This window comes from Lipotes vexillifer, unplaced genomic scaffold (assembly GCF_000442215.2).
Source record: "Lipotes vexillifer unplaced genomic scaffold, Lipotes_vexillifer_v1.1 scaffold43, whole genome shotgun sequence".
NCBI lineage: Eukaryota > Metazoa > Chordata > Mammalia > Artiodactyla > Lipotidae > Lipotes > Lipotes vexillifer.
Genome location: NW_006770037.1, coordinates 2,930,518 through 2,943,062, shown reverse-complemented (window position 1 = coordinate 2,943,062; position 12,545 = coordinate 2,930,518). Strand labels below are relative to the sequence as shown.

Sequence of the window (12,545 nt, the reverse complement as noted above, 5' to 3'; positions counted from 1 at the left end):
ATTCCTGCCCCCAGGCAGATGCCCATAGTTCCACCTAATTACTGGGAAAACCATACTACTTTCATTTCCAAATGCCCTCTGAGGCAGAGTACCACCCTGATGGAGAAGTGCTGCTTACAGATAAGTTATTCTGGAAAACTTGTGAAGGACATGCAGGTAAATATCTAAAGCGTCTGTGCTGATGAATCAGACTTGACATGTCTAAGTAACAAAGTAATACTGTGAATTATGAGACCTTTAGTAGTCTTCGAAATATTAGTTTTCCTCACATTGTACTTCAGTTGCCTCACTTTGAGTCGTCAAAATTCATACCAAAAGAAGAAGTCATGATAAATGAATGTTTTTCATTTTATATTGTAAGTATAAAAAATAGAACAAGAAAAAGGAGGTTGTTTGCTAATTTGGAAGTTGTATAACTGTTCCTGGTAGTTAGAGATCATAGACAATCATACTTAAAAAGCTAATGGGTAAATCTGTTTGCCCAGCCACATTCACTTAGGTAGCATTTGTGTGCCAATTCTAGGCAAAGTTATAAATCATTTACAATTTATTCTTTCTTTCAATTTGCTACCCTGTTTTGTGAGTGCAGGTGGTGGGATGGGCAGGAAAACAAATTTAGGAGAACCATTTTTGAATTTTTAAATAAATCTCTTACTCCTTGCAATCAATAACTTGAAATGATATGTCATATTTCATTGTTGATTGTAAAATGCACCAGTATTTTACTTATTTAAGTCACTAAGACAGAAAGAAATGCCGCCAATTAAACTGACTCACCATCAATTGTAAGATGCTTCTCAACTTCAGAGAGAGATGTTAAAATGTGTAAAAATGTGCCTCTTAGAATCAGGGATACAATATCTAGAAAACTTTTCTCAGTTCTACTAGTAGTATCATTCTTTTATTTTTAAAAAGTTTTACTCAACATAATTTGACGTTTTCCGCCCTTTTTTTCCTTTAGCTTTCTTGTAAACTGGAGCGGGAATTTCGTTGTGTGGAACTTGCTGATCTAATGACTCAAAATGCTGTGAATTTAGCCATTAAGTATGCTTCTCGTTCTCGGAGATTAATATTGGCCCAGAGACTTAGTGAACTGGCTGTAGAGAAAGCAGCGGAATCGGCAGCCGCCCAAGCTAAAGAAGAGGAAGAAGAAGAGGATTTCAGAAAAAAGTTGAACGTTGGGTAAGAAATGTTTGAGTTTTACCATCCTGAATGTTGACTTGGTCTTTTTATAGCCCTTTATTGAATAATATCATTGCCTTTTAGTTACAGTAATACTCCTACAGAGTGGAGTCAGCCAAGGCTCAGAAATCAAGTTGAAGAAGATTCAGAGGATACCGGAGAAGCTGATGATACAGAAGAAAAACCAGAAATACATCAACATGGTAAGGTAACGTTTTTAAGGCAGTTTAAAGATGAGATGTGTCATGTGTGTGACTTCTCCCCTTTTACTTGGCTGAGGGAAATTGAATACCCATACTTGTTCAAGACATCTTTCCTGTCTGATTGTTGATTACAGAAGATGACTTTATCTTCCCATTTTCATTGTATTGTTTTATCTTAATGATTCTGTAGGAGAAAACCCATTTTTCAAAAGTGTGAATTCCTCTGATATGCCAGCTATTAAGTCAGGTAAGAAAATTTGGATTTTGTAAAAATATCGAGAAAATTTTGAAGTAGTCTCTACAGTGATACATCTACTCAAATACACCTCACTCTTCAGGACCTGTTTTGTTGTTGTTGTTTTTAATCAGAAATGTTTGTGAAACAGTGGTCATTTAACAAATACTTATTAAATGCCTATTTTGTGTCTAGTATTTGCCTGGGGTGGGGGGCTACAGTGGTCAAGTAGACATGCATGTTTGATCCCTGCATAAACCTTACAGTACCAGCTGGCTTTTAAAAGTATACATATATATATGTTTGATTTTAATATACTTTTACATGTATACAGATTATTAAAAGAGCATATAACAGGTGGCTGTAATCTAGTCAGTGGTGGGGGATGGTTTGGGACCCCAAGGAAGGCCTCATGGAATGTTTATTTATTTTATTTTATTTTATTTATTTATTTATTTTTGTGGTAAGTGGGCCTCTCACTGTCGTGGCCTCTCCCGTTGCGGAGCACAGGCTCTGGACGCACAGGCTCAGCGGCCATGGCTCATGGGCATAGCTGTTCCGCGGCATGTGGGATCTTCCCGGTCCGGGGCACAAACCCGTGTTCCCTGCATTGGCAGGTGGACTCTCAACCACTGCGCCACCAGGGACTCCCTATTTTATTTTTTAAATTTATTTTTGGCTGCATTGGGTCTTCATCGCTACACGCGGGCTTTCTCTAGTTGCGGCGAGCGGGGCTGCTCTTCGTTGTGGTCCTCGGGCTTCTTATTGCGGTGGCTTCTCTTGTTGCGGAGCATGGGCTCTAGGCCCGTGGGCTTCAGTAGATGTGGCACGCGGGCTTAGTAGTTGTGGCTTGCAGGCTGTAGAGCGCAGGCTCAGTAGTTGTGCCCCCCGGGCTTAGTTGCTCTGCAGCATGCAGGATCTTCCCAGACCAGGGCTCGAACCCATGTCCCCTGCCTTGGCAGGCGGATTCTTAACCACTGTGCCACCAGGGAAGCCACCACTTGGAGTGTTTAAAGCAGAGATCTAAAGGATGAATGAGTCAGCCAGGCAAAGGTGGGTGGGAGCAGAAGCAGAAGAAAAGCATGTGGGCTTAAGGAACAGCATGTGTGAAGACTATAAGAGAGGCTTGAAGAGCACAGAGAGCAAAGAGAAAGTGGTGCTGAATGGTTTTGGAGCAGTGAGCAGGAACCAAACCTTGCGGATCCATGTAGGCCGTGGTAGGATTTGGATCTTTATTCTGAGGTTGCTGGGAGGCTGTTGTAGGTTTTAATCAGGGGCAGAGTATGGCACACTGTGAAGAGGAGGACTGCATATAAGGAGACTTCTGAGGTAGTCCCAAGTGAGATTGAATAGACTGGGGTGGTGGTGATTGCTGGTAGAAAGCATGGGAGGAATTGAAGAGGTGTTTCTGAAGATGATATAGAGAGTATGGAAGTTCAGGGTGTGAAGAATAACTCAGTTTCTGGCTTGAGTACTTGAGTGAATGATGGTGCCATTTACTGAGTCAGGAAACACTAGGGAAACGTAGGTTTAGATAGGAGGACGATGAATTACTATTGGCTGTTTGGGTCAGGAGCTCAGGCAAGTATTCTCTCTGGGATGGAGATATAAAGTGAAAATTGTTGACATAAGTATAGCAGTTTAAACCATGGGTATGGGTGAGTGAGCACTGGGGGAGGATCAAAGTGAGGAGAAAAATGAGGTTAGGCCTAGAGAGGAGGACGACGAACCATCAAAAGAAAGTGAGGAAGGAGGTAAGCCAGGGAATGCAGTATCTCAGAAGTCAAAGGGGAGATAGTATCAAGAAGAAAGGAACACTCCGCTATGTGGAATGCTGTTGAGAGGTCAAACAAGGTGATGGCTGGAAAGGATCCACCAGTTTTGGCTGCATAGGATTGACTGAGTTCTTAGCAAGAGCAGATTCTGCAGAGTGGTAGGGCTGGAAGCCGTGTATTGGATGGAGGAACATGTGAATAGTGAGGAAATGGGAATAGCTGTGTGGACAGCTCTTGAGAAATTTGGCTGCTTAGGGGAGGTGAGAGAAAATTATGAGCGGGGCGAGAAGGGGATGTGGCAGAGAGCGTGTTTGGTTTTTGTTTGTTTCTTTAAGTTGGGAAACTTGAGCCAATAAAGAAGGAAAAGTCAAAGATGACACATGTAGCCATTGATAGCACAAGTTTCTTGAAAAGCAGGAGTGGGTGGGATCTAGAGCATTTGTAGAGGAATTATTAACTAGGTAAAGTAAGGCACCATTCTTCCCTGGTAACAGGAGAAAAGAAGAGATCTCTACATATTGTATCTGTCTATTTCATAGTGGCAAATTGGGATAGTTCCCATCATCTAATAGCTTTTGTTTTGTCTTAGAAATAGGAAGGAGGTCATATATAATTATTAATAGTTTTAAAGTTGCAAAGTACATTATTTTCATATAATACAGATTAAAATATTCCATAATTCTTATAGAAGTCATAAGTCTTCTGAGTTTTACCACTATTAAGTGAGGATTTCTTTCTTATGAAAGGTGCAGTTACCTCTAGCAACCAAGGACGAATAAACCCCTTCAAGGTAAACTCTTTCCAGTGATGTTTTCTATTATTTAAATACATTTCCATACAGAGAAATATTTCCAAACTACCAGATGACCCTCCCCAGACTTAAGAGGCATTAAAGACTGCAACAGATTAAATTTTAAAATATTTAAATAAGTAAATATTTTAAAATAAACAAAGATGAAAGCAGCACTAGTTCCTGCTTGGACATTTTCTACTTATCTTCTGAGAACCTACAGTTTTGAAGGTTTTCAGAACTTGGGGATGTGGTATTTGGGAATATGCGCATCAGTCTTAATTTGGATTATACCAAATGTATTCAGTTCTGAAGGTGAGACTACAATACAAACTTAACAGAAATTTAAAGGAAAAATAAATCTCTTGGCATTTTTTTTTCTTCTTTAAACATTAAATGCTAATATTAGTTTGCTTTGTAGGTATCAGGCAATTCCAAAGAGCCATCCATTTCAGTGAATTCAGTACGTTCAGCTAATATTTTAGACAATATGAACAAATCATCCAAGAAATCTACTGCACTTAATCGAGCTACAAATTATGAAAAGTCTCCAGTTATAAAGCCTCTGGTTCCAAAGCCAAAGTCTAAGCAGGTATGATTTCACCTGCCCCCATCTGCAGTACACAACTCATAGTCTGTTTGTCTTACTTTAGTTTTGTTCACTCTTTCAGGTATGAGACAGGAGGCTCCAGTTGTTTATAAGTGATTGTCTAGTGAGGGCAATGGTTCTCAATTCTGGTTTTGCATCAGAATCACTTTTTAAAAATATGTAGACCCAGGACAGGGACTCATGCATCTATCTGTATCTTTTTTCATTTTTCCAAATGGTTCTGATGCATGTCCCTATTTAATGACAGCTGGTTTAGTACCTAGCCCTAATCTTTCCTTGTTCTGTATTCTGATTTTGCCTCCCAGATTTTGTCCCAGTTTTGGTATTTTATCACAGATTTGTCATCAGTAAAATAGACCTATCATTTGTATTTTCCATTTCATATAATTTTATTCATCTAGAATACATGAAATTTGAGGTACAGTTTTTTGGGGTTTTGTGTGTGTGTTTATACATGTTTATTTTCAACAGAGAACCTCTCGGGACTTCACATGTTGGTGTAAGAATTCTAAATAATTATAAATATTTCTCCACGTTTTTCAAAATTTGCTTGTAACATATAAAATCATACTAGATTTTGTTGCGGTATTCATTAGGTTTGTTTTTACAGGCATCTGCAGCATCCTTTTTCCGGAAAAGAACTTCCCAGGCTGATAGGACTGAGGAAGTAAAAGAAGAAAATCCTAAAAATCCATCATCTGAAACCCCAGCTATGTGTCCTCAAAAGACTGAAAATCAAAGGTCAGTACATAGAGAAATTTAGTGTTCTCAAGATGTAGTATTCCAATAAAAGGCATACAGAAGTAGCAATACAAAATTATGTGACCCTATTATTCATTCATGTAAAGAATACATTGGCACAGGTAGTAGGCATTCTGAACACTTGTAACTTTAGGGAAGCCACAAATATTGATTAATGTCTATATAACTTATTAAAGTACGCTTTGATAAACTACATACATGTTTTAAATTGTGGATACGTTTTGCTGGGACACTATATTTTATAATTAGTTCATTTTTTCATTTGTTTGTTTTTAAATCGTTAGTATAGTTACATGGGAGAAACACAGTCAAAAGATAGAAAAAGATGTGTGATGAAGAGTAAATCTTTTCCCTACCCACCCAGTTTCCCCTCCACAAATAGTCACTGCACAAGTTTCTTATATAGCCTTCTGGAATTATCCTATGCACGTACACTTAGATTTATCTGTTTCTTTTTAGTTTTACAGAAATGGTAGTATACTCATTGTTTTGTGCCTTATTTTTTTTCATTTAATAGCTTTTGTAGATGATTTCTTATTACTGCATGAAGAGTTTCTTTAATCTTTTTACTTCCATTGAATGGCTATACCATAATTTATTTAGTTCTCTACTGGTGGACAAAAGGTAGTTGCTGGTCTTTTGCTAGTACAAATAGTAGTACAGTGAATAACTTTATATGAATATTATATACCTATAGCTGTAAGATGGATTCCTGTATGGTTCAAGCTAATGTACAATTGTAATTTCGATAGATATTGCAAAATTGTTCTGCATGGATGTTGTATTATTTTACACACCCTCAACAATATGAGAGTTCCTATTTGTCCATATCCTGTTTGTCCACCAACTCAGTGTTACCAAATTTCTTGATCTCTTGTATGCTAGATTTATTTAAAATACATCAGCTAGGGCTTCCCTGGTGGCGCAGTGGTTGAGAGTCTGCCTGCCAATGTAGGGGACACGGGTTTGTGCCCCGGTCCGGGAAGATCCCACATGCCGTGGAGCGGCTGGGCCCGTGAGCCATGGCCACTGAGCCTGCGCGTCCGGAGCCTGTGCTCCGCAAGGGGAGAGGCCGCAACAGTGAGAGGCCCGCGTAGCACAAAAAAATAAATAAAATAAAATAAAATACATCAGCTAAATTGAAAAAGTCACCATTTCATTTTTAGTGTTATGTATCTCATTTAACCAATATCTCATGTTAACCAATTTAATTTGAAGGGATAGCTGTGGTTTTTATTTTTCCTATTTTCTTCTGAATTTAATTTAGATATTAAACTGAAATTTTTATTTAAGAAGATTCCATTTTTTATACTATCAACAGGCTATACAGAAAAAAAGTGCTCAGTAAATATTAAATGTTTGCATTAAATCTTCACTTGTGACCTAAAGACAGTTTGTGTCGGAACTGAAATCTAATGAAACTGACAAGTATGCTGTGTCCATGCTTTACATAATAATGGTACAAGAAAGGACCCACACTCCCAGGTCAGCTGTGAGGGCAGGGGTGAGGAGCTTGAGAGAAGTCGTGATGATTTCAAATAGCTGGTTTGGGAAATGGAGAAAGGCTATCAAAGATACACGGAAGGGGGCTTCCCTGGTGGCGCAGTGGTTGAGAGTCCGCCTGCCAATGCAGGGGACACGGGTTCGTGCCCTGGTCCGGGAAGATCCCACATGCCGCGGAGCAGCTGGGCCCGTGAGCAATGGCCGCTGAGCCTGCGCGTCCGGAGCCTGTGCTCTGCAACGGGAGAGGCCACAACAGTGAGAGGCCCGCATACCACAAAAAAAAAAAAAAAAAAAAAAAAAAAAAGATACATGGAAGGGTTATATTGGGCTAGAGGGCCTAAGTAGGATTGGAGACCTTGAGCCTGTCAACATTCATAAGAGTTGAAAGTTCAGAGTTTTGCTGCACTTGGAAAATACAAATGTGAGTAATCCCTTTGAATTGATCTTATAAAGGATTTTTTCGGCTCATTATTCCTGCAGTCTCTAGGCAGTTTTAAGTAATATGTAATTATGAATATTAACAAGTGTAATAAACTATGTCTCTCTTACTTTATATATAGGTATGCTAATGGTTAATCACTAACCTGAAAAATCATGAAGCACTTTAAGACTGTCTTAATTATAAAATTTTTTTATATAACTGCTATTTTAGGCCAAAGACCGGGTTCCAGATGTGGCTGGAAGAAAACAGATGTAATATTTTGTCTGACAACCCTGACTTTTCAGATGAAGCAGACATAATAAAAGAAGGAATGGTTCGATTTAGAGTATTGTCGACTGAAGAAAGGAAGGTAAGTAAGGATAATTGTACTGAGATTGAGATTTTAGTGAATTCCCAGGGTTTTTTTTTTTTTTTTGGTCGGGGGGGTATAGTTGTTTTACAATGTTGTGTTAGTTTCTACTCTACAGCGAAGTGGAGTTCCCTGTGCTATACAGCAAATTCTTATTAGTTATCTATCTTATACATATTAGTGTATATATATCAATCCCAATCTCCCAATTCATCCCCCCGCCCTCACTTTCCCCCCTTGCTGTCCATACATTTGTTCTCTACATCTGTGTCTCTATTTCTGCCTTGCACACTAGTTCATCTGTACCATTTTTCCAGGTTCCATATACATGTGTTAATATACGATATTTGTTCTTCTTTTTCTGACTTACTTCACTCTGTATGACAATCTCTAGGTCCATCCACGTCTCTATAAATGACGCAATTTCATTCGTTTTTATGGTTGAGTAATATTCCATTGTATATAGGTACCACATCTTCTTTATCCATTCCTCAGTTGATGGGCATTTAGATTGCTTCCATGACCTGGCTATTGTAAATAGTGCTGTAGTGGACATTGGGGTGCATGTGTCTATTTGAATTATGGTTTTCTCTGGGTATATGCCCAGTAGTGGGATTGCTGGGTCATATGGTAATTCTATTTTTAGTTTTTTAAGGAACCTCCATACTGTTCTCCATAGTGGCTGTATCAGTTTACATTCCCACCAACAGTGCAAGAGGGTTCCCTTTTCTCCACGCCCTCTCTGGCATTTGTTGTTTATAGATTTTCTGATGATGCCCATTCTAACCTGTGTGAGGTGATACATCATTGTAGCTTTGATTTGCATTTCTCTAATAATTAGTGATGTTGAGCAGCTTTTCATGTGCTTCTTGGCCATCTGTATGTCTTCTTTGGAGAAATGTCTATTTAGGTCTTCTGCCCATTTTTTGATTGGGTTGTTTGTTTTTTTGTTATTGAGTTGCATGAACTGTTTATATATTTTGGAGATTAATACTTTGATTGTCTGTTGATTCATTTGCAAATATTTTCTCCCATTCCGAGGATTGTCTTTTTGTCTTGTTTATAGTGTCCTTTGCTGTACAAAAGCTTTTAAGTTTCATTAGGTCCCATTTGTAAGGATAATTGTACTGAGATGGGGACTTTAGTGAATTCTCAGGTTTTAAAAATTCTTAAAGAAAGTGCCTTTTTCTGTTTTTAGAAATTGAATACATTCTGATAAACTCTTGGTGGAGAGGAAATACAACAAGCAAAATTTTTGTCAGCTTTGAACCTATGGATATGTAATAATTATTATTTAGTGCTGATGGTTAATTTTTTGGCGTATGTACTGCTTACATCTGTATAAGTTTCTGCATATTGTAAGTTAGGGAATACCCCAAGAAAAAGTGCATTACTTATCAAAAGCAAAAAAGATTAATAAGTAAAAATGAAATTAATTCACATTTTTGGACTACTACTCTAAAGTCCTTGTAAGCAGAATTTCTTAAAATGCTATTTACTTACACATTGAATACTAAATGAGAATACTGCTTTGGGGGGAAAAATCTGATGTTCTGTTCTAGCCTTTCATTTGGAAATTAGGACAGGTGGCTTGTACCTATTGCTCCTCATGTCAGTTTCTGCCATGTGAAAGAAAGCAAAGAGCAGCTCTCATTTGCAAGGGGAAGGATTGTGTGTGTTGTATCAATAAATCTCAGACTTCCCTTCCTTAGGAATGACTGCGTGCAGCATGGGCACCTTGTGACATAGTTACTTACCTTGATAAGCTTGTTTTTACGAATAAAAGTATTGCAAAATGAGGAAGCTAGAAACTGGTCTTACCACCTCTAGCCTCCTTTAGAATCTCATTAGCATCTTTGTATTTCTCATTTTTTATAAGTATTTATAAAAGGATAAAAATTGTAAAGAATTAGATAAAATGACATCTGAATGTCTGAATAAGACCTTATTAGGAAAAGAGGAAGAAAGAGACTTGGCAAAAGTTGTGATTGTGTTTTTGAATACTTAAAAATGTAATCAGTATTTTTAGTGTAAACCTTAAACATTTCTTAAATCCAGTCTGTTAATGTGAAAAATACTACAGGTCAAATGGTCCCTTTTCAACAACAACGACTAGGAAGGAAAATAAAATAGGAGGAGGAGGAATTGTTGTAGATTAAGAGGTTTAAGAGGTAAATGAAATGAGTGAAGCTTGTTAGGTTCTTGCTTAGTGAGTAGAAACCAATCCCAAAAGAGTGTATACTGTATATAACGTTCCTGATATGACAAAGTGATGGGGATGAAGAACAGAGAACTGATTGCCTGGGAGAGGAGTGGGGTGGGGCAACATGTGGGATCCTCATGCTTATGGAACTACTGTTCTATATCCTGAATGTGGTGGTAAATACACAGCCTACAATAGAATTATACACACACACACAAACAAGTAGAAATAAAAAAGGGGATTTTATCAATGTCAATATCCTAGTTGTAATAGCGCACTACAGTTTTGCAAGATGCAACCATTGAGGGAAACTGAGTAAAGGGAACACGGTGGCTTTCTGTATTATTTCCTACAACTGCATGGAAATCTATAATAATCTTAAAAGGTTTTCTTTTTAAAAAAGTACCTGCAGTTATAGTGTTTTTCACTTAATATGGTTAAATACAAGCAGAGTTTAGATTGAAATATTATAGAGGTAGAATGTAAATTTTTTAACGTGCCCTGCAATTAAGTAATAAAAGCTTTGTTTAAAAAAAAAAAGAACGCTTAATGATTAGTTTAACAATTCAAGTGCTAATTATGCTGCTTTACATAAAGGAATGTTGCCTGCAAAAGTAACGAAATCATGTCCTTCCTATTTCTTTGTTAGTGCCTAAAAACTTTTCTCCTGCAATATTTTTATAAAGGCATGGGCTGCCAAGGCCAAAGGAGGAACTGCAAGTGATGGAGCTGAAGAAAAGAAACGAAAACGTGTGTTCGATGATAGTCACGAAACTGAAAACCAGAAAGAAAAAACGAAGGAGAATCTGAATTTGCCTAAAAAGCAAAAGGCTTTAGATCTTTCTACGAATCAGAAACTGTCAGCTTTTGCATTTAATCAGGAATAGAGTAAGGAAGTGTACTTAGGAAAGTAATGGATTTTTTACTCATCTTTGATGAATCTAGACCTTTAAAAAAAATCTTTAGGAAACTCTTTATATATTTTTTAAAGAGTTTAAAGACTGCTGTTTGTCTTTATAAGATACTGTAGTAATTATATTGGTGTAGGTAGCAGGGCATCTGTAAAAACTATCATCTTTTCAGATTGCTCTGCCCCCAAATGGAGGGCCATTCAGAAGCATTGTGGTCATGGTCACTGACTGGAGGCCACTGTCATGTCCCATTGGAAGCTGATCTGGTTTTGTTTCTTACCTTAAAAATCATCAAAGCCAAGGTCTTAAAACCTCTGAACATTGAAGTACCTTGCAGGGTTTTCCTTGTTTGGTTCATGTCGTGTACTGGGAAGTACTACAGAAGTCCTTCCCAGAGACTCTGCTCTCTATGTCTATACTGGCCCCAGGGGACTGGGCCCTAAACATGTAAATAATTTTGTAGATGAGACCTTTTGTTTGTTTTGGCAGTTTCTTCATATATTACCTTTAATTATTTGTGTAGCCTTTTTATTTTTTAAAATAAAACTTTCCCATTTCCATATTTAGCTTGATATGGTCTTCACATTGTATTTCCATGAAATGGAAGTGTTTCTAGAAAATATATTTTATATTTATTACCGTAATTTCTACCACTCCCCATCCTATTACACAGTATACACACAGAAGAGAATTGAAGATACTGTTTTGATAGCATTGCAGCCCAGCGCATAATGTGCTCCTCGTAAGCCACCTGGTTATCAGCATCAGCAGTGCTTTTCTGAGCAAGTCTTTGAAGCCTTGATAAGAGAGTGGTTGAAGAGTAATGGGAAGTGTTTAACTCCTCTTTTATTTTGAACAAACAAGATTTAATTAAGTAGTTCATACATTTTTTGGTTAGTATTCTAAGCAGAACTTAATACAAATGCAGCCACTTAATGAGGGCAAAGTACAAGGGGTGGGGTTGGGGTAGGGGGATAGTAGTAAAATAAAATCAGGTGGCTCAAAATCTAGGGTAGTTTTATAGGTTGGAAGGAACAAAATATGTTGAAAATTTAGATGTATAGGAGCCAAAGGATATTCCTTGTCTCATGATGATTAAGGTTGCGAAGGAATACATTTCTGATTTTTTAGTTAGTAGTTGGTATTGAGAAACATTGTAGCATAGAGGTTAGGAGCACAGATTTCAAAGCCAGACTACCTGGGCTCAAAGGACCACTGCAATACTGCCAGCTAAATAACCTTGGGTAAGTTCTAGCCTTTGTCCACTCATCTGTAAAATGGGTATATTAATAGTAACTACTTTAGAGGGTTGTTATGAGCATTAAATGGGGTAAAAGCACTTACCTGGCACATAGTAATGTTTTATATACATATCAGCTATTACTATGCTGTTGGCTGGTTCATCTTGCTTTGTCATTAGGTTTGATTCTGAATTAATTATGTATGAATTAATTTTGATTTCAAGATCCTGAAGTAAAAGTTTATTTATATTACTTTGGAAAGCATGTTTATAGACATGTATTTTGTTTTTACTTCCTCAACTTGCTTATTACCACAGTGTATAATACTTAAGGATATAA

General features: G+C 37.5%; 1 protein-coding gene across 1 annotated transcript in view; it reads left to right on the top strand.

Annotated features, from left to right (window-relative positions):
* WDHD1 (WD repeat and HMG-box DNA binding protein 1) overlaps positions 1-11,534 on the top strand; it is a 61,695-nt gene extending 50,161 nt beyond the window's left edge. Inside the window, exons 18-25 of the mRNA XM_007445979.1 lie at positions 962-1,182; positions 1,267-1,385; positions 1,576-1,632; positions 4,142-4,185; positions 4,607-4,777; positions 5,406-5,536; positions 7,713-7,851; positions 10,741-11,534. Of these exons, the coding sequence (XP_007446041.1) occupies positions 962-1,182; positions 1,267-1,385; positions 1,576-1,632; positions 4,142-4,185; positions 4,607-4,777; positions 5,406-5,536; positions 7,713-7,851; positions 10,741-10,941 (1,083 nt within the window). The 3' untranslated portion in view covers positions 10,942-11,534. The remainder of the gene's footprint in view (positions 1-961; positions 1,183-1,266; positions 1,386-1,575; positions 1,633-4,141; positions 4,186-4,606; positions 4,778-5,405; positions 5,537-7,712; positions 7,852-10,740) is intronic.
* Positions 11,535-12,545: the final 1,011 nt, after the last annotated feature.